Genomic DNA, 22,132 nt, shown 5'->3' with positions numbered 1-22,132 from the left:
TAGAGAGAGAATATATGAGACAAATTCATTCTCGCATGAAAATTAAATTTCTTTATATCCCAATCTACCGAATGCAAATCGTTTGATCTGGCAAGCATTGATCCCCTAGCTTTTCCATCTTTCTCATAATTGTCTTCGTGGCCTCATAAATCCTTCTCTTTTTCTCTTTCGCTCGTTATGAACGGATAGAAAATAAATTACAATTGTAAACTAAATTATTTTTAAGAACATATTGAATTCATCAGCGAATTATTAATATTATTTTATTTTTTATTAAGTAACTAGGGGTAAATAAAGATATATATTATATATCAAGACTTTGATTAATTAACTAAGCTGTTTACAACTCCTTTAAACGAAAAGTTCATTTCCCCAATTATAATAGTTGAAGATTAAATTTTACGCGAATGCATCGGACACATTTCTTCTCTTCGTGCTATTCGACGAAAGTACATTTTACAATCCGCTTTGTCCGGCATCTCCATTCCCTCAGATATTTTTGCTCTCGCGTTAGTGTAACTTTTCGATGCGTGAAGCTATTAGAGAGCCAGAGTTTTGGGAGCACGGAAATAAAGTACCTGCCTAAACTGGCTTCTGCATTGGTGCACGGAATAAAACTGCGCTCGTAACTGCCGCAATTCGCCGAATGACGATCGCCGATGTTTAATGGAAGTATTTCGCAGAGAGTTTGAAACTTGAACGATAATCGAGCCCTATTTCGATTTTGCAGCCAAATCGAACGGTCAATTGGGCCGAAATAGAGACCACCGCGCTCGCCGTACGCGTGTCGCGTCGCGTTGAATTTAGTGCGCAATTTTCGTCCGATAATGTCTAGCTTTCATTCAACGACATCGTTATGTAAAATCATATATAAAAAAGATATAACGATCAAATTATAACGGAGCGGATGGATAATTCTTACGATTTGAGAACGATAACGACTGAAAGAAGTAGAATTGCACATCATATTATTTAATGAAATGTACAAAAGAGGTATTATAATATAATTATGTATAATTGTGTGAGATAATTATAATGTAATATAAATGAGACAGTATAAAAATTAACGAATAATAAAATCATCAGTTCAATTAATATGGATAAATAATAGAGAAAGATAATGTTTTTGCATATAATTAGATGTTAAAGAAGATAAATGATTGCCGTGAAAGAGAGAGAAATCACTCGAGCACGTATTTACTGTTTCTTCGTTCTCTTTTGTCGCCACAGAAACGCACATTTCCAGATTTGCTGATTATGAAAATTTAAACGTGCGTAATAGAGACGAACAATTTATTCGCGTCGCGAGTCACTTTACGAAATCTCGGATTATCTTGCCACCGCAGTTTATCGTACGAGAGATCCCTCGTTAGGCTCACGTCCTTCCCCTTTTTACCCTCGTTCGCCACTGTTTCCTCCTAGCAACTCCGACGCGTCTCACTTCGCTCATTCGCTCGCACCTTTGCCTTCCAGTTTGCCTTCACTCTTCTCGTCCTGGATAAGGGATGAATAATGTACTCCCCGACCTCCGAGCAAACCCCCATGCAACCTGAATGACAAATCAGTTTGCCGTCCGAGCCAGGTCACGAATCGACGTCAGTCTCGACTCTTCCATCTCTACCATCTCTTCTCTCCTGCTTCCTCAAAGGTCCTGAATTTTCGCTTGATGTTTCCTGGTTCTTGCATGAATCCTGTTGCCACGTCAACGTTTCGTCAATCCTCTTAATATCTTCAAAATATTGCCGCAGCTGCGAAATTCTTCCAGTTGAACCACAGAACACCGAATAGAAAAATTTACTTCGTCACGTAAATAGTAAATCGTTATAAATCACGACGTGACTTTTGAATGGTAATAAAATTCTATAAAATTTTTGTATTCAATACCGAACAGCAATTTATGAAATTTGTAAACGAATTTTTGAAAAAAAAAAAAAATGTTAAGTAAACAAGAGAAATGACATCTTTTTAATCGAATTTTTATGTATTAAATAATTTTTTAAATTAAAAACACAACGCTATATGATTAGTATTTTTAGGCAATTATTATTATACTATTCTATTGACAAAAAATAAATTCGAAACATCGGAGCAAAATTGATGCGCATGTAATGAGTGTTTGAGGGAAAATTATCATTTGCAACATTGTGTGTTAGGAACAACCGCGGCTAAGATTCATTATGTGGAAGACGTGTTTCATTAATCGAGCATGGATTTCTGTTGCAGAAGGTTGGCTGTGACCTTAGAGTTGGTAGTAACAAGAACACAGATGCGTGTGGCGTGTGCGGAGGGAATGGATCAAGCTGCCAATCGCGCTACTCCTGGAGTTTAGAATCGATATCCGCCTGTTCCAAGTCTTGCGGTGGAGGTTAGTAATTACTGAATTAATATAACTATATTTTCCTATGCAAATAAACATAATAACTAAAATATCACGATAAATATTTCATCGTAACTTCAACGACTTATTTGCATAAAATCGTCAACGATTCCATTTTTGTCTTTTCAAATATTTATTTTTCTTTAAATTGCATTATATAAAAATAATATTAAACTATGATTGTGTTATGTCTGTTCGAAAAAAAATTACTCTTGATTTAATTCGGAAAAATTTTGTTTATTACATTTAGTAATCTAAATGTATTCCGCGATATTTAAAAAATTAGGACTTGATAAGAAGACACTAAATGAAATTCACGACATTGCAGCATTATTTGCACGGCAGCGTTCGCTATTAAATTGGAGGTCTACTAATTTGCCGGTCGCGTTTTTGCACTAATAGGTTTCAAGATGGCGATGACGGTGTGCAAATCGGTTGGCGCCGACGAGAGTGTTGTAGAGGACAGCTATTGCGATGCAAACAGCCGGCCGGAGAAGACCCTGATGCCGTGCAACACGCACCCCTGCACGACGAAGTGAGTACTTTCGGACAAATTAAACTACTTTTAGTATAACTGCATGCACATTCTACGTCGAAGAACATCCAACTATTCGCGTGTAGTAATCGAAAAGTAGATATTATATACATGCCTTCTACCCAGGAACCGTATACTCGCGATTTCACCCGCGAAGCGAATAAAGTATCTATTTCACCTCGTATAATATTACAATATCTTTCACTGTATTTTGCACTTTGAACGCAAATAAATCTGAATTCTCGAAACAAGCGATACTTTGAGATCTTCGAGGAAGTAAACGAAGAACGAGCGGGAAATTGGGAACTGGTGCTCGGTACAAACGATCTTTGTTCCTACAACAATATTTCTCTTTCGTCTCGTGGAAGGGTTGCGAGGCAGGCGATTTAAAGCCAGCTCTTGCGATGGGAATCGTCCAACAAACGACGAGATACTCCGCCGTCGACGAGACTCGGACAAAAACTCCTGCAAACTGTTCTCTCTTTCTCTCTTTTTGGATACTCAGGCTCGCTGAAAGCGAGAACCACGGAGCAACGCTGAAAGTTTACAGTCTAGTATATAGATTCTATTCTTTGTGCTTGAATTTATGGTTCAATGTTCACGAGGCGGTCGATGATCTTTGCCAACGCTTATTCTTACTGTCCCGCGAACGATTAAAAGCTGCCATGATACTACATTTGCGACAACGAAGGAAATATTACTATTATTTCTGAAAAGACATTGCAAGCTTATCTTTCGCAGAAAATAAAATAAGAAAACTGCATTATACAAGAAACACCAGTTGCGTTACAAAATTGCGTTCAAACGAAACGTATTAGCTTTCTACCGAGCGGACGTTCGTGTTGTAATGTATCTCACTCCATCTACCTCACGTCAATCGATCAATCGATTCAGCGAAATTCAAGAAAATTTCTACTTGGAACACGCGTGCTTGTGACATCGATATCGCTAACAGTAATCGAATCGTATCGTCTAACGATTACGATGGGAGATGAGTAACGCCATCGACTTGATTTTTATGCCATCGACAACACGACGATATCGCGATTACAAGTCATTGCGTTGATAAATTACCAGGAACATCGATCGATATCAGTGAACATTGGTTTAATTGGAATTAAAGCGAGTTTAGTCGATAATTCGTTGAGTTCGATCAGAACGACTAAGAAACGGCCTGCTTTTTGTTCAAAGAGAAGCAAAATTCTGAAAAGTCATAATCGCACTTTAAGTCTGAAAGTTATGTGATTCAATCATACATTACCACTTAGTTATGCATGATTGATGCTTAAGTAACCATTTCGATTAAGAACCTGTGCATTTGAAAAATATATTACAGAAATAACTATTAATGAATAGCAGATTAGTTTTTTATTTAAGCATAATTAAAAATCGAGTAAATGTGAATCTTGATTTTTTCACTGTTTTATAGTAAATGACACATTACGTAAAATATTATTATACTTTATTTTTATTTGAATATATCTAGATTATTTGGGTTTCATAAGCAGCACTTTGTAGTTTGATACGCGAGAAAATTCGAAAAATACAATCGGAATACATCATGAATTCGTGACAAATATCAGTGCACGTGTTACACCGTGAACGACGTCATAAAGCCAAGAGCCGTTAGCGTGATCGATTGATAGAATCCGGTAGCGTGTCTAGCGCGATTTTTTTTTTCATAAAAGAAACATGCAATGTGAGGGAAATTGAGAAAATTACAATAATTAATCTCAAATTTCAAACACGTGCACGCTTTACCTATAAGCTTGATTTTTATCATGTACAACTTGTATAGATATACATATGGCTTTGTCGTTGCACAAATTGAATCACATCAAAGATAACTTTGGAGATCACGTGGAAAGAATGCCAGAGCGGTTCGTGAGATCGGCAAGGTCAACGATAATCGATGATCGATATCCCGCGTGTAACGCTAGTCACAAGCCAGAATTACCGTTTCACTTTGTCATTTAGCGCAATCGCTCGTACACGAAACATTTTTATGGCGTCGAATGAAAAATGCCGAGAGTGACTTTGACAGTTTCATAAAAAAAAGCCTGTTAGCTCGATGGAAGGCACTCTCTATCCATGTTACTTGGTAAATGCTCAGTAAAAATCGGTATCTTCTCTTCCGTGGCTTTACGCTCGATACATTGAAACGCGAAGCCATCAAAGCTGTGACCCGAGAGTTTAATGAAAATACGTTTCAGCCTTTCGATCTAAAATATCCATAATTATCAAAATTGTATATTAAAATCAAAACTATACTCTCTTGTTAAACCTTCGCTTTTCATCAGTGATGTATAAATTACATGAAATTTTTGCAACATTTTTCAGTGAAAAAAATACTTCAAACAAGGAAAGAAATACGAATTAAAAGATTTACTTACAAAAAAGATAAGAATTAAATTTTCCCGATAATTACTTTTACATTGGGATAGAATTAATATATCTTGAAAAAGATATTTTAATATTATATTTTTTAAATATTTTTCATTGTAATACTTTTTAATTATACGTTGCGTTATTTAATGTGTATAATTAACTTTGCAATATTCTACATTATTATGATAGCAAATGGAGGAAGTAAAAACAGTAATTTTTGTTGGCAAACCACATGTACACATACAAACTTCTATTTCATATTTTGGAACTCGACAGCTCCATATTCCACGGGCCGTAATATACGAAAAGTCGAATATGAAAAATGAACATATCAGCTAACGTAAAAAAGAGAAAAAAACGAACCAATATGGAAACACTCGTTGCATTTTAAACACATTTCAAGCAATATGTCGCCTTCTTTAAACCATAAAACTTATATCACGAGCGTTGGCACATACATTCATTTTTTATACCGATCTTAAATAAGGCAAAGTAAGAACTTGTCGAATGTCGGAACGACAGGAGCGGAATATTAATCAGATTTTACTGACGCATATATACGACGATATTTACGGCTTTGCCCGCAGATGCAAGTAATTACATAATTTCGCGACTCTGTAATAAACTTAAACTCGGTGTGTTCCTGTGATACCGTTGCTTTGAGCGATTTTTTCTCTCTCCTTTCAGATGGATGAGCGGAGAATGGAGCGCGTGTAGCGCGAGCTGCGGTGGTGGATTGCGAACGAGGTCCGTCTTCTGCACCGAGGAGAACGGAAACGAAACTACAAAGGTAAATTCGAAAGAGGAGTTAATAGCAATAAGAAATGAAATTTTTCGTTAGCTATATTTGATATTTTTTTATAATAATCCTAATAGAGTGCGAAAATTATTTATCTTTCAATAACGTAGTAACACTGAAATTTTACTTGTTAATTTTTTTTGTTGTCGAATAATATTTATTTATCGATGTCATTCACCCTGATAGATTTAACAGCATCATTAATAGTCTCGTTGTACATTAATAGTATCGTATTATCCTTTACATTATTAATAAATTTCTTATTTAATGAATAAGTATTAATTATACATCCAGCATATAATTATAATTGACAAAAAATCTAGAAAAAAAGAGAATGTAATTTCTTCTAAACTTTTGGTATCCACGTTTTTTTTTTCTAATTTAAAAGTCATATAGCACAGTTCAGTTATTCAAAATTCGTCTAGCATGTACGAAATTAATATAGTAGTCGTACCAAAAAGTGGAGCAGGATTTGAAAACTTCGAGGAATGTCACGTTTACTCTCAGAAAAATGTCAACGGGATGGAACTCCACGCGCGCGGGATGTAAAGACAAATAAATAAATCTTTCCGGAATAAATCTGCCAGAGCGCGATGCGAATCAGCGTTACGCGTGCGCACGATAAAATGCCACAATTTTTCACATTTTGCCACTGACGTTAGACACGCCGTAATTCCGCCGCGTTTCCGCGCGAACGGAACGTTAACCATTCCTCTCATCTCAGAGATTTTATGTCGTATACTTTCGTGCTTGTCTGAGAGTTGCATTTACATACCTAGCCTGTCGCGTTTCTCACAATGATCTTGGAAGATTCCACGATCCCTAACCCAGTTCAGTTCGTTTAAATTCGAAGAGCTGTACTGTAGTCACGAGTATAGATAGTTATTCACCATAAAATCTCCCCATGTTACTTCAGCTGGCACTACAAACGTGCATATACATACCTATACATGGTAATAGGTAGTATAAGTATATATTTACATCTTATATAAACCTACAATTTTTCCTAGATTTAGTCAGAGAGATGTAGGTCAGTTCTTCTTTTAACATTCTTTAAAATGAACTATTTTATAAGTTTTCTCTTTAATTCACACTGTAGAAAAAAGATATATTAAATTTTTTCGGGAAATATTTTTCACTCATATATGATAATTTGTTTACCTCTAGACTCTCAAACTATATATTAAACCCTCGTTGTTGCAGCTACCCGACCACAAGTGCAGCAGCACGCACAAACCGCGCACTCAGGAGACCTGCAACACCGTGTCCTGCCCGATGTGGGAAACCGATAAATGGAGCGAGGTGGGAGTGCATGAGATTTTACGCGAGTAAAACGCGTCGTTGTACGCGCTGGCCGAGATGTAGATGGAGACATGGTATCTTTTAAGAGCGAAAACGTTAAGCTTTCTCTCGCCACAATCACGGATTTGAATGCATACATCGGGTCCGGTCACAAATACACACACGTGCGAACAAAGCGCAGCTCGCTATCTCAATTGCGAGTTTTACTGGCCAGAGGGAAACAGGGTTAATGGCTGCGCACGATTTGCACGCTCTCTTTACCTTCCACATAAATGTTACTATGTTGTTACGTGTGTGCAATGACCGATTCGAACAACTTATATACTTCGTAAAATGTTGTCTTTACATTAACATCCATCTAATTGATATTATTACATTAATTATTATTTATATTGAAGACACAGTAAAAAAGGATGTTAAGTAAATTAACGTAAATCTGCTGTAACAATTGCTTTTTTGCATAATGGTACTATTTTGTTAAATTATTTAGCTAATTGAACAATTTTTAAGATATCTTATTATATCTTCAATCTTTAAACTGAATTGCTGAAATAATTCACGAATATCAGTATGACTTCAATTTTTAATATTTTAATAAAAAAATTTAAACATTTAAATATCAAATAAATACATATATTAATAATTGTATAGCTCTTAACTGCTTAATTGTTTCTAATTGCTTAATAAAGACTTGTTTAATTATTTTATGTCAAAGGAAGTAGCGAGAGGCAAAGATAAAATCCAATAAATTAATAATAATAAAAAAATTAAATTAATAAATTCAATAAATTAATAATAAGAAAATTGCCAATAGCAGTTTAACAATTAGCTCGAGTCTTAGAACATTACTATTGAGAACCTGAAGATGTTATAATTAGCAGACACAGTTAAAGGTTCCTCGAATAATCCCAACGCGCATCTCAAAGCTCGCGTTAATTTATCTGTAAATCCGGATCGCGGCGCTATTACAACTATTACACACTCGGACACACACAAACGCGTGTATGTAGCAAGGGAAGTCTTTAATTATAAAACTCTGTTTCCATCCGTTCTATCCTTTTCGACAAGTCACAGTGGCGTTTAAAGGCAAAGCCAAATTAACGGACTGCGCGCGATTTGCACGGTGCGCTTTTGGCGACGGATACGTCGGCGCGATTCAGGAACTGTATGAAAATGTAATCTTCCTTTCCTCTACAATCGCGATACGTCCACGTTTCTCTGTGACAATGCGATTTCCTCCAAAAGCTCCGTATGCACAATCGTCATATACATATAATAATTGTGCATGTAACGCAACTGAAAATGAATTACGTCCGATAAATATGTCGACATTGTCTAAAATTCATCTAAAAATCCCTGTTGATAACATTTTTTTTTTTACAATTAATTCATTACCAGGATATTAGATTCAATACTTTGTACGTTGTTCTTGATTTTCGCGATAAAGGATTCGCGTTAGATCGATTAACGACGAAAGCGATCTGTTTTTGTATCTCGAGCAGAATAAATTTCACCTAGTGAACTCTGTTTTTCTTCGGTTCATTAGCTGTCAAGAAAAAGCTTGACTACTCGTACGTTTTTATTCTGTATAACGACTTCAGGGCGTTTCTAAAGAGAACGCAGAAAGCCGACGAATCACAGAAGATCGAAACATTCTCACTACTAGTTGTGTATTTGCGTTCTTCTATTTTCTTACTTTTGATCGAATGCCACAAAGCAACATAATTTTTTTATAATTTAATAAAATATAGAAATCGGATTAGACCTAAATAGAGTCGAATTCGAGTGTATTATTCAAATTCGAATTCATTATTAATTCGCAAATAATTTATTTTGCCCTAAATTTTGAGCAAACTCGTTGCATAAAATTATTTCTCCCTCTTGATTTAAGTAATTTATTTATTTCTACCTACCTATTTATTTATTTATTTATTTATTTCTATTTATATATCAGAAATGTTTTCGTTAAAATATATTTTAATCCTTTATTGTTGTGCGCTGTGAATTTTCATTCACAATACGAAAATTCTGGCATCGTGTAAATGGATTGAAATGGAGTTTTATGATTTATACATTTGTTATGTCCTATGTATTTTTAGTGAGAAAAAAAACAATATTTAGATAAATATATATTAAATTATGTTAAATATAAATTTACCTTTTTAAAACGGCAATCGATTCCAAATTAAAGATACAATTTTAGAATTTGATGTAAAACTCTGAGTGTTTTCATGAAATAAAGATGAAATATTTGTAGTATATAAATTGATATTTTCGCGCGAATACTATAAAAAAATTATTGACTTGAAGCTCAGCAGAAATGACACTAATATCCGTCCTTTTGCTTTATATAAAAATAGGAGAGGAAAGAATATATTTATTTATTTCTTTTTAACACAAACGATTGTATCGAGTAGCAGACAAACATGGCTAAAACGACGTTCTCATTCACGACATCGTCGTCTACCCGACGACTAAATCGGATTTCTTCGAAGCCAAGGAATCACCCGAGCGGAATATCGTTCGCAGCGAACGGCGACGGGGAATCCGCTTGCACGGCATGAAAGAGAACGCGTTCTTACTCTCGCGTGAAGATCTGGCGTAAAAATGGCCGCAGACTGCAAACTGTCTCACCTCCGTGCCGACCCGTGTACGAATTACGTTTAAACCGCGCGAGTAGGCGGATGCACAAGAACGAAGCTTGAAGTCTCTTTGCACGCGAAATGTCTTCCAAGTTTACCACTACTTTTAGCTATACTCTTTCCTCGCGGAGCTCTTTGAGGATGCTCTAGGCGACATCAGCCGCTAACATCAAACAGGACAATTTAGTCGCCAAATAACCGTCTTTCTGTGCTTTTCGCACATTCCTTTTCCATTCGCGCTCTGTTCCATTAAATCCTGGTGAGAGACAACCGCGCTGCCCTTCTTTCCATGGCAAAGTCGAAGATAAGAAGAGAGAAAAGGAAGAAGGTGTACTGGCGTAAAGAGCTCTTACCGATTCGAGAGAGAAATTGAGATATCGTGATAGACGGAGTGATATAAGAGAATATAGATATAGAAGATAATGTATATGGGATCATCCTAGATGAACAACTCACGAATTTATTATTATTCCTCAAAATTGCAACATGCGAAATCAAACCGACAAATTTTTCTCTTGCAAAGAAATTGTCATTTTTTCACAAGGATGACGACGAAAGGCAAAAATGAGAAAAATGTCTGATGCATTTACAGTAGAACAACTTCTTGTTTCATACTTCAACATCGCATCTTATAGAAAATCAAGGAAAAAAAACGATAAATCTTCTTTTCTGCATTATTTTTCGTTTACTTCGTCGCTCATTAAATTATTGCGGAAAAAAATAAGATTGCATTTCTCAAGAGAGGTAATAAAAAAGTAGCAAAGTACGCGTACATATTTGCCGGCAGCGTTTTTCGTGGCATTTCGAGAAGAGAAACGGAAGAAAATGTAGAAAATGCAAGAGAAAAGGGACAAAGGGGAGACATATATGTAGATATTTTATCAAGAAAAAGATTCACGTAGCTCATCGAGACAAAGTTTTTCGCGCACGTGCGTGAATGCTACGTACATTACATATTCGTACATTCACGATCGACAAACTCATCGTTTATATATTGCGAAAGGTCATCGCCGTTGAAAACATTCGATCTTTGACCCCCCCGAACGAGCATCATTGCTAACGTTGCATATCGCCGGGCTCCTGTAACGAAGGCGATTCAGATATCGAGGTTGTTGCATCCTCTCGATGCAACTCGACTCGGCGGCGCCCACAAGAGCGTCTCGATGCTCTTTCTGGCACGATCGTTCAGCACAATCGTTAGTTTCTTGTTCCCATGTCTGGCCGAAAATCGAGATAGTTTCTGGAGGCATTCCAGAACTTTGTGATTTTGTACTCGAAATGTAACCACGCGCGTTTTGCATCACGATTTAACGATGGAGCAGCAATTTCCACCTCACCAAATAATTTTCGATTTCGTGTTCGCCGTAGAATGAAGATGTAAAAATTGAATTAAAACACCGAAAGTTTAGAAAAGATAAAAATATTTTTTAATTTTCCTATTAAAAAAAAAAAAAAAGAAAGATTAACATATCTATATTGCACAAGAAGCATAAAGTATAAGCGGTCGAAAAGAAACAATTTAATTAGTTGATTTAATTTAGCAACGAAAAAAAATCGAAATTCTCGATTCGATTACAATTAGGTTTCATTATATTTATTTTGATTTGAAAACTAAAATCAACGCTATTTTAGTCGAAAAAAACAAAAATAACGTTTTACGTTCAACTGTATGAACTATTCAGATGTTATAAAATATATTTATATAAGATCTAAAAAAAATATGTAAAAAAAAACTAGAGAGCAGATGTGCCAGAGTTATCATAAAACGTCTGCATAAAACATAAGGAGGTCGGATAAATTTATGCAGCGGTAACCAGAATGCGCATTTACCGATGTTTCGTCGCGTGCGAATACATACAGTTCAAACAGGCACGGTACATATTGCATAATACTCGAACGAGTCGGTGGCGCTTATGTCAGTTTTCCGGCATACTTCTGGCACAATGCTCGACGACCTGCTTTCTCTCTCTCTCTCTCTCTCTCTCTCTCTCTCTTCGGTCCAGCTTCTCATGGCAATAGACGCTTACACGAAAATCGATACATTACTTGGAAGCCTTCCAGAATTTTCATTGTGCGAGACTCATCGCGATGCTAGTACCTCACGAATCACTCTGATTGCCTCGAAGTTTTGCGACGTGAAATAACGAATAACGATGTGGCACATTCGCGAATTGAAAGGGAATTTCGCCAAGATTAGAACATACTAATAATTACACATGATATTCAGCATTTCCGGTGTTGCGACAAATGGGAGCCACACATGCGAATTAGATATTGTTTGAGTAACTTTGTGATGGATGCGGACGCTTTAACATCCGACAAACTTCCGCTACCGAGGCGAACGCACACTTTTAACCGCTATCCAACGTTTTTCACTTTCTTTAGGATGTTATTCAAATTTATTCCGCAATAAAAGTGTCGCGCGACTTTACATGACCGACAACGCGCGGTACTTATCTACTTGGAATTCCTCCAACTCTCTCGACGACTGGGCGTACATCTCGGTTCTTTGAATCACGGTGCTTTGAACGAAAGGATTTGAGAGTCGAAGGATTTCCTCAAATATTTTTATCATTTTTCAGATTGCTCGTTTGTACGCATTAAATTGTCAATTTGCAACTATACTTGCAATAACGACAGTATTTAACACGATTATGAAACGTATAAATTCAGTGCAGAGAGGTATAGATGTTAAATGTTAAGAAAAGATACTTTTGAAGACAGATTCATCTGAGAGTCAATTACGTTAGAAAATCTCTGTAAATCGCAAATTCTTTATCCGGTTACACATTGAGAATTCCTGCTGTGAGTAAAATAGCTTCTCATGATGCTCGAGAATGCAACCTCGTTGCATAAATAAGAACATGACGATGAACGTCCAGGAAGATAACAGTAAAGAATGGCGTTTGTACGAGTTTTCGTGAACATCTCTCGTCTCTTGAGCGAACTAAAGTTTCTCGGCAGATACGTGAAAGGAAAAATCTCCGCAACTTCCCTGCGGAATGTAGACGTCATGCTTTATTCATGAGGTCGCTAAATGCGATCCGTTGCGCTGAATGTGTATTTATTGCGATAAGCGCGTGTAAGATGCAATATTTTGCTGACCATGTATTACGATAGTATTATGCTGTTTCATGTAGCATATGAGATCTTAAAATTCATTTACTTTTTTCTCAACCTATTTGCATAAAATAAATATCAGAAAACTCAAAAGAGAATATATATATATATATATATATATATATATAATAAATAACAAAATAATAAAATATTTGATTAGTTTTCATGAAAGATATAAATTATTAAAAAAAAAATTAAATATATTAATAAGAAAATTGATTCAACGCGAAAATTTATGTATTTTTAACACAAACGTAAATTGTGATTCCACTTTTTTTTAAAGGATTGAGATTTCATTGCAAGTCAAGTCTGTTTCTAAATGATAAATATAAATATATATATTTCCTGTTTGTTTCCAAATGATAAATATAAATATATTTTTGTACAATTGACAAATATAAACGCATCATCTGTATCTTTCGAAGAATATTATATATCTCGCGCAAGCAAACATATCGCTATCCCATTACGTTTATTCGCACACATATCAATGAGTGTATTACGCGGAATACGCAGGTAAAGCGGATAAATCTTCCCAGTCATGTGCAGGCGAAAATGTGCGGTGCCCATGATTTACGGCGCTTCATTTCTGATCGATACACAATGGCCCGTCCCCGTTCGCTTTCGAGAACTGGCAGCATCCCGAATGGCGCTCTTTCGGTAGCGATACATAAAGGCCTCGGGTACCCGTCAGCGTAGCACGGTAATGATTTCATCCGTGGAGCGCAGAGAAGCGCCCCCGAGAGAAGACAGGAATTGATAGATTTCTCTCTTTTGTGAACGCCCGGGAGCCATGCAAATATTGAACTGAAAGCACTGAGGGCTCCTTAAAGCACTCCCCCTTGCTATCGAAACTCTTTCCGAGTTATATAGCTCGACCATGAAAAGCAAAGACAGACGGAGAAAGATGAAGGATGAGGAAGAGTGAAGGACGGGATAAAGAGTGGAATGAGAAGACGGTGGTTTGGAAAGCACGGCAGCTAAGTTGAGTAAGGTTTCCGCTTTTCCTTTCGTGTGTCACCTTCCCACCTTCAACGTCGATCCGAACGATAACTCCCACATCCGAGTACTTTCTTTATTGTCTTCCACATTTTCGTATTTCCTTCTCTCTTTCCTTCCTCCATTATCTCTTTTCCGTCGATTCCTTTTGCCAGATCCGTCTTTGTCCCGGTACTTTCCTCTCGTCCCTCCTCTCCCTTTCCTCTCTTTGCAGATTTCATTGCGAGCGAGAAACTTTGAGAGTGCAACATGCCTCGAACGAGACTTTTCGGCTTCAACGAAATAAGAATCGAAAATAGCAACCTGGAATTTTAAATTAAACTGTGTTCCGATATTAGCCTGTAATGGAATGTGGTGTTTCGTGCGAAGTTGCCAGGCCATTAATGCGCCACGAGGAGTTTCGCGATTGCATCTTTCCCTACTTTTGAAGAAGAGCGATATCTGATGGAACTTCGTCTTCCGAATTATCTCCCGTCAAACAAACAAACATTTGCCTCGTGTTTTGTTAATTATAAATTAAAAGAAAAATCTTGACAACACATATATCGTGCACGTGTGTACGATATTCATTGTTTAATTATAGGACAATGTCTGATTATTATGCAATCTCTGCACATATATGTAACATATTAATTATTTCTATTGATCTACTTGAATAAAATGTAATTGTTTCGCGTTCGTAAATTGTCAACATCTCCAAAACGTAAATTTTGCTACAATTTTTATAAGCTGTCAGTGTTATTCCACGCTTCTTATCGGCCCGTATTGCGTCTCATTATAATTCCACACGAAATGTACATTTTAACTTTTTATTTATGCAGTGCTCCGTGACCTGTGGCACCGGAATACGGACGAGGACGATCGAATGCAGAGACGGTGTTGGTGCCATCTCCAGGGATTGCGACCCCGCGGAACGTCCTCATACCGAACAGGAATGCAAGACGAGCGTCGCTTGTTCCACATGTAATTGCGTTATGTCTGAGTTAAACTCGTATTGAATCGTGAACGGCAATTTAACGTACCATAAGCGACGATATCTGAAAATTCATATGCGATATTCCATAAACTAATTATGCGGAAAATCAGAGACGGATCTATATGAGAGCTAATGAAATTTCAACTTCTCAAGCCGCGACTCTGTCAGAGAGATTTCGTATTCAATCAATTTCTCAAGAAATAATTATCAATATTTTCAGGTTTATCATGTATAATTTGGAGAGGATATACATTTGAAAACGTGTTTTTATATTCTTGATAAAAATTATCACGTTCGAGGCCTGCAAGTCGACTTGCTTTGAAATACGATATTAATTTTCAGATTGAAAATATTACAATAATTAAAAAGAATTTTTTTTCTATTATTAGTGTGACAAGTATTTTTTCCACTATATTAAGTTTTACGATATTGTTGTTGGTCGAATACAGCATGTTGTTTATTGGTCGAGTAAAGTTTTGACAATTTATAAACCGTTACCGAGAATTTGACGGGCTTTATCGTGCGGAACAAACTTTAGAAATAAAGTCCCAGGCGAACCGGAAAAATATCGGGAGACGCGGTTATCGTGTGCAAAGGGAATATGCATAGAAAATGAGACGGCATACGAAATGTTATTTAGATGGAGACGGTATGACGCAGCCCCTGATGCAACCGTATCCGCTATCCCCGGTGTCAGAGAAGTTGATGGACCAGCCAATACCTTCCGAATCAACGTAAGTAGTACTCTATATATATATTTTATATCCTGCATATATATGTATATATATATATATATATATATATATTGTATATATTTACATTAGTGTTTTCAACTGTCAAGTATTTTAAAATTTATCGACATTATAAATCTCAAGTTTCCATTCTATTTTAAATTGTATTGTGCATGGATAAATAAATAATCTAATATAATCATAAGCCAATCCTGGCAAACAGGAATAGAAAATTGTGACAAAAACGGATCGAACAACTATATATATAATTAAATTAAAAATTAACATTAGTTTTTTTTTTCTTTATTTATAATTAAATTTATACGATATTTAAAATTATAAATAGATTTATTTACCACGAGCGTATTATAAATTTATCACGATGGTTAACGCATTTTTATTTTTTGTTTTTTTCGACAATAAAATTCGAAAAACGTAAATAACTATCTTGTTTGATTTAATTTAAGATCCAATTTAGATAATCCCCGCGAAGCCGCCAAATGATTAATTCAGATTTTCGGTTCGTATTAACTTTGCGTTTTGCTATAATCCTCGCGGAATATGTAACATCGATCGCAATTCGAGAACAATGGCAGCAGCTTTAGAACAGCCATTACCACCGTAGCGATATTCCATAAGATGTTGAACCTAGATTCTCTTCAGTCAGCGCTTATAACTTTCTCTCTGCGTGGTATTATCTGACAATTTCCTCGTATCTTTAGCACCTATAACGCGTCATTTAACCCTTCTGTTACCAAAACGATTTCATCTGTCACAAATCTATTTTGTACAAAGATGAAGGAAGGCAAAACTCAACTTTTATTTTTACTTTATTTATTATAAGTAATCGTAATCGTGCAATTAATTAATCTTATAATTAATTTTATAATTAATTTTATAATTTTATCATTATTTTTAAATTACTTGAAATTTGTTTTTTTAAAGAATTTTTATTTTCCTATACTCCAAAAAGAGAAATTGATTTTTAGTAATTTCCAATAATTTCCAATAATATAGTTTACGGATTTTGATGTGTAGTTTAAAAAGAAAAAACATATATATCTCCGGATTCAGAAAGCTTTGATATGAAATCACATTGTTAACGATTTACATCAAAATCCTTTTTTTGGAATTAGTAAAATAAATCGAAGCATTTGTAGCTAACAAATTACTTACTGACGTGAAAAATTATCTGCCCACAAATCAATTAAAATGCTCTGATTGAATTATATGGAATATACAATAGAAACATATACAATAGAAATAAATGCACGTTATATACAGAAACATAATAAACGTGTGAAACAATATTCATTTAATTTCCGTTGGAAATATTTGTTGAATAAATAAAGATATTGAAAGTAATATAAAGGTGGCACGAAGTTTAATTAATTAAATCTCTCATACACAGACACGTACATCATTGATTTAGATCATGTTAAAATAATGTCATCATAGCACAATGTGCTTAAATGAAAAAAAGAATGAATGTATATTCGAGTATTTTATTTAATCTGAGGATTATTGAATATCTCTATCTATAGAATTACAGATGATATAATAAACGTCCATTGCATTTGTTGTTTTTACATTATTATCTTTACGAATACATACATATTATAAATCTAGTAATATAGTGTCTGTATGTATACGCGTATCCCATTGATGAAAATTATCGCATTAAATTAAAAACACAGTTAAATTATTATAAAACATTTTAATTACAAGGCACACATGTTGTGTGTGTGCTTGTAAGCTATACATCTTTCTATTATTAGTCTCGATTGAATTCGAAGATTGTCTTTTGTCTTTTTAGAAAAAAATTAGACATTTTTTTACAGTCACATATCTTAAATAAAAAATAATTTATACACGCTTTAAATCTCTCTCAAGTGCTCGTACCGAAAGTGGGTTACCAAATCTTGGGCGCCCATCACATTTTTCATCCTTCCATGACCTAAAATCCCAGTTACTGGAGTTTTCGGCCGGATGCGTTTTTTTATCACGTTATATTTTCTACCAATCCGGAAGATCAATCGTGAAATTTTCGGACCATAGATACATCGCCGAGGAATGGTCCCGTTGCAGCGTCACCTGCGGCGAAGGGGTCAAGCGTAGGGTGGTAAACTGCAAGATATTCCTCGAGTTCAGTCAAACCATCGCTAAACTGCCCGACAGCCAATGCTCCGGTCAGAAGCCCGTCGAAACGGAGAAGTGCACGATGGAGCCGTGCGGCTTACTGGAAAACAGTCTGTCTTACAGGATCGACACGATCGGCGATAGCGGATACGCCGAATCCAGTTTGACAGATACATATAGTAGATCATCGTCAGGCAGTTCCGTCGGAAGCGGCTACGACAGCAGCATCAAAGTCGCCCCAGGTAGCGATGTACAGACTACATACTCGTGGAAGGAAACTGGCTACACCCCCTGCAGCGCCACTTGCTTAGGAGGTAATGAACACGCGATTATTGTTTGCCAAGATTGCGTCTGATATTCCAGGATATATCGAACGGATAAGAGATCTCCACCCGGGTGGTCCGGATTTCAAATTCGACCCGTCGTAAGAGGATTTTTGAAATGATAAATAGCTTTTATTGAAACTTGCTTTAAACACGTTGATCTTATATTTTGAAACAGAACAAGAATAATTTTGAAAATTATTAATTTATTTTTGAAAATTTATTTACGAGTTCTTATATACATCTTCCACTCGAATACAATGTAAAATTCTATATAAATTCAATTATAAAGGTTTATAGAAAAATTAAATATAAAAGTTCAGTCTAAAGTTACGTAATTTTTGAAACCTAAAATCTTGTATTTTTACTACATTTTAATGTATATTTTCATTATTTCATATTTTTATTAAATGAGATATGTCTTACAATTAGTATCTTTTAATTAGTTAAACAATATAATCATTTTTCTTATTTTGATCATTCTGTGATTTTTTTTTACACAGTATTTATAAACGAAACATGAAAGCACTACAACAGTGTATGCAAAGCTGGCATGAATCGTTTATCGAATAGGATTAGCGAAACGAATTTAATTCGTTCGACATAGCCTGGCAAAATCGATGTCATTGTGCAATTAACAGCGCTCAAGTATAATCGTATTAAGATTAGTCTGTGCCGACTAAACGTGATACAAAGGGGCGAACATACGATCCAGGCAGATTATCTCTAGTTTATAGATTATGTATACATACATCTCTTTTATAGGTGTTCAGGATCTTATTATAAACTGCGTGCGTGACGACACAGGGAAAACCGTGATGCCGCTTTTATGCACCGCGGAAACAAAACCAGAGGCAAGAATACGGGTTTGTAACGATCATCCGTGTCCGCCAAGGTAATTGCAACCAATATTGATTAACAGACATCGATTTAATGCCTAAATGTTAGAATGTGCTTCACGTTACATAATGCTCGTTTAATCTTAGCTATATCCTGCTGTAATTTCATGCTAACTTGATTATCGAATGTATCAACTTTTGCTCTCAGTTGTAATACAAACAGGTTTTTTTTTTTTTTTAATTAAATATTTAATTTTCTTTGCGTACATTAATATTATGTAGAATAAAAATTTAGAGAAGGAAAAAATTCGCCTGTTTCTACGATCCTATATATTGAATGCTTTTTTCTCATTTTAATAATTTCTTTATTTTCTTATCCTATCATATCCTAAAATATTCGAACAATATATGCTTTACACACGACATATATTACATATATTATTACGTAAACTTGTCATATATGTGTGGTTGACGAAAAGTATAATTATGCTATGACGTATACAATTCTCGGACATATCTCCGCGTTATCTTTCCTGACAAATGTGTCATTATCTGCGTCCGCAGGTGGAACTATAGCGAATTCTCTACATGCATGAGTCCTTGTGGTATTGGTATACAGACACGTGACGTTACCTGCATCCACGAGGTGACACACGGCACCGGCAAAGCAGTACCCGTTCCAAATTACATGTGTCCGCAACCACCACCCGCCGACAGACGATACTGCAATGTCTGGGATTGTCCTATCAAGTGGAGCACGGGGGAATGGGGCAAGGTATGTACACATTTGTGTCAGAATTTAACAATAAAGGAGGAAAAATTCTTTGCTACACACAAATAGGGAATAGTGCAAATTATTCATCGGCAAATCACAATTTTATAGATGTATTTAATATACAAAGATAAAAATACCTGTATTCATAGTTTTGTAAAAAGAAAAATCTCTCAAAATAATTAAAAATCTCTTTTAAAATAATTATGCATGAAAGTTGAAAAATTTAAAGAGTATGGATGTTTTATTCAATTAATCTCTAGTGTTATTGTTCATAACGAATTTTTTTATTTTACATATTAAATTATCTAAAATTTCAAGATTACAGTTACCTCAGCTATATCCTGCTGTAATTTTATGCTAACTTGATTATCGAACGTATCAACTTTTGCTCTCAGTCTCTAATACAAACAGGTTTTTTTTTAATTAAATATTTAATTTTCTTCACGTACATTAATATTATGTAGAATAAAAATATCCGTATTATATTTATAATAGTATGTTTTAATAATTTATATTAATATGAAGTGCGTTTAAAAATTCTTTGAACATCTGCGACAACTTTAATGAGTTCATTTTAGTGTTCAAGAACGTGCGGCGGTGGTGTGAAGAAGCGAGATGTAGTCTGCGAACAAATAATGGCGCAAGGTCGCAAGCAGAGTCGCGAGGAACGCGAATGTCCGGCTCAAAAGCCACCCAACGAGAAACCTTGCAATACCAGAGCCTGTCACGATTCAGACTTAGGTGTGCTGCCAATAATCACTAGTTTGAACACGACGTACAATCAAACGGATATCAATGCGAAAGTAGACTTAAAAATCGGCGGAATCGCCAAGATTTTTCAAGGGACACCTTCTATCAAAATTCGCTGTCCTGTCAGAAAGTTCGATAAGTAAGTGCAAGCTTTAGAGTTTTATTATATAGAATAATATCTATGCGTTTAAGATAGCTGCAACATAATAACGTTATTAGAGCGCAGATTATATGGACGAAAGACAACAAAGAGATACGGAAATCAAGAAAGTATAAGATTAGTAGGAAAGGAGCTTTGAAAATAATCGATATAGCTTCTTCGGATTCGGGGATATATGCCTGTATTGGTAAGTGATCTGTCTCATCTGTCATATATTTTATCTTTCTTCTCGATTTCGATATAGGTATTACTATGAAAAATGCGATGGTAATTTTCTAGCTGGAGATTCGCACGCAGAGACGCAGTTGATAGTGAAATTTCGCTCCAAAGAGCAGATAAGTAGTGAAGAATATTTACGACTCGGCAATTCCGTTCACCTACAACGAAACGCGAATCTGGATTCTGCACCAGCGAATTCAGGCGAAAGTTCTTACACTGATCATGCAGGTGATAGTAATATACGAGCTTTTATTTTTAAAAATACTTTTTATTTAAAAAATATATACAGCCTCATTTATACAAATAGTAATAGCGATACAAATTTTGTCAAGGCTTTAGACACTTCTGTCTATTTCAAAATATTATTTTAAAGAGATTAAGAAGTTTGAAATCATATCTATCTTTTGGAAAAAAAAACTGCAATATTATAAATTCTAAAAATGATGAAAATTATTAATAATAGATATTTAGTTTCACAATATTGATTTCTTTATTGTAGCGGTCTACGGAAACCGTTTTGACAGCGAGGATCTCAGCCATGAACGTGCGTTTCCTAGCAAACCAACAAGAAAACCGCAAAAAAAGCAGAAAACGAGTCCCGCTCCATCAGATGCCACAGTGATGCAAAAAGAACACAGTATTACCTCTTTCAATCAGGTATATGAGAAAAAAAGATTCTATTAGCAGAAATTGTCTCTTATTACGTTAATTCTTTGCGTGTATCTTGACATTGCTTAACAAATCGCGTACGCATGAAACTTGTTAAAACTAACTTTTTGGTGATGGTTCTATATTCTTTGCTTTGCACTCGTGGACTAACTTTCCTTGATGTCGACTATTCGATATTTGACTGTCAATCAGCCGGGATATCATGAGTCTGTGGAGTCACCCGCTCCGTCAAGTGCTTCTGCTCTTGTGCCACACTTGAGTTACTTGATATCGAGCTTGAAGGTAAGACGTTAACGCGTGAGCAAATTTGACGAACATGTGACACGCGTCTATCTGTATCTTTACTCTATCGTTACTGTATAATAAATTTTCGACGTTTTACTTTCTCG

At 35.5% G+C, this 22,132-nt stretch overlaps 1 protein-coding gene across 4 annotated transcripts in view; it reads left to right on the top strand.

The window, feature by feature from the left end:
- The window catches only part of Nolo (ADAMTS-like no long nerve cord), a 190,160-nt gene that overhangs the window by 163,296 nt on the left and 4,732 nt on the right, over positions 1–22,132 (top strand). For 2 of the 4 annotated variants that reach the window (XM_072896850.1, XM_072896851.1), the window contains 14 exons: positions 2,224–2,365; positions 2,780–2,912; positions 5,988–6,090; positions 7,303–7,401; positions 14,984–15,125; positions 15,779–15,872; positions 17,928–18,322; positions 19,097–19,226; positions 19,735–19,945; positions 20,524–20,834; positions 20,915–21,042; positions 21,135–21,302; positions 21,574–21,731; positions 21,936–22,025. In XM_072896850.1, coding sequence (XP_072752951.1) covers positions 2,224–2,365; positions 2,780–2,912; positions 5,988–6,090; positions 7,303–7,401; positions 14,984–15,125; positions 15,779–15,872; positions 17,928–18,322; positions 19,097–19,226; positions 19,735–19,945; positions 20,524–20,834; positions 20,915–21,042; positions 21,135–21,302; positions 21,574–21,731; positions 21,936–22,025 — 2,304 coding nt within the window. The remainder of the gene's footprint in view (positions 1–2,223; positions 2,366–2,779; positions 2,913–5,987; positions 6,091–7,302; positions 7,402–14,983; positions 15,126–15,778; positions 15,873–17,927; positions 18,323–19,096; positions 19,227–19,734; positions 19,946–20,523; positions 20,835–20,914; positions 21,043–21,134; positions 21,303–21,573; positions 21,732–21,935; positions 22,026–22,132) is intronic. The other 2 variants (XM_072896852.1, XM_072896853.1) reach the window with 1 other exon arrangement.

This window comes from Anoplolepis gracilipes, chromosome 7, assembly GCF_047496725.1.
Source record: "Anoplolepis gracilipes chromosome 7, ASM4749672v1, whole genome shotgun sequence".
Classification (NCBI taxonomy): domain Eukaryota; kingdom Metazoa; phylum Arthropoda; class Insecta; order Hymenoptera; family Formicidae; genus Anoplolepis; species Anoplolepis gracilipes.
Note: the sequence above shows the minus strand (reverse complement) of the source record. Positions and strands in the feature narration are given on the sequence as shown.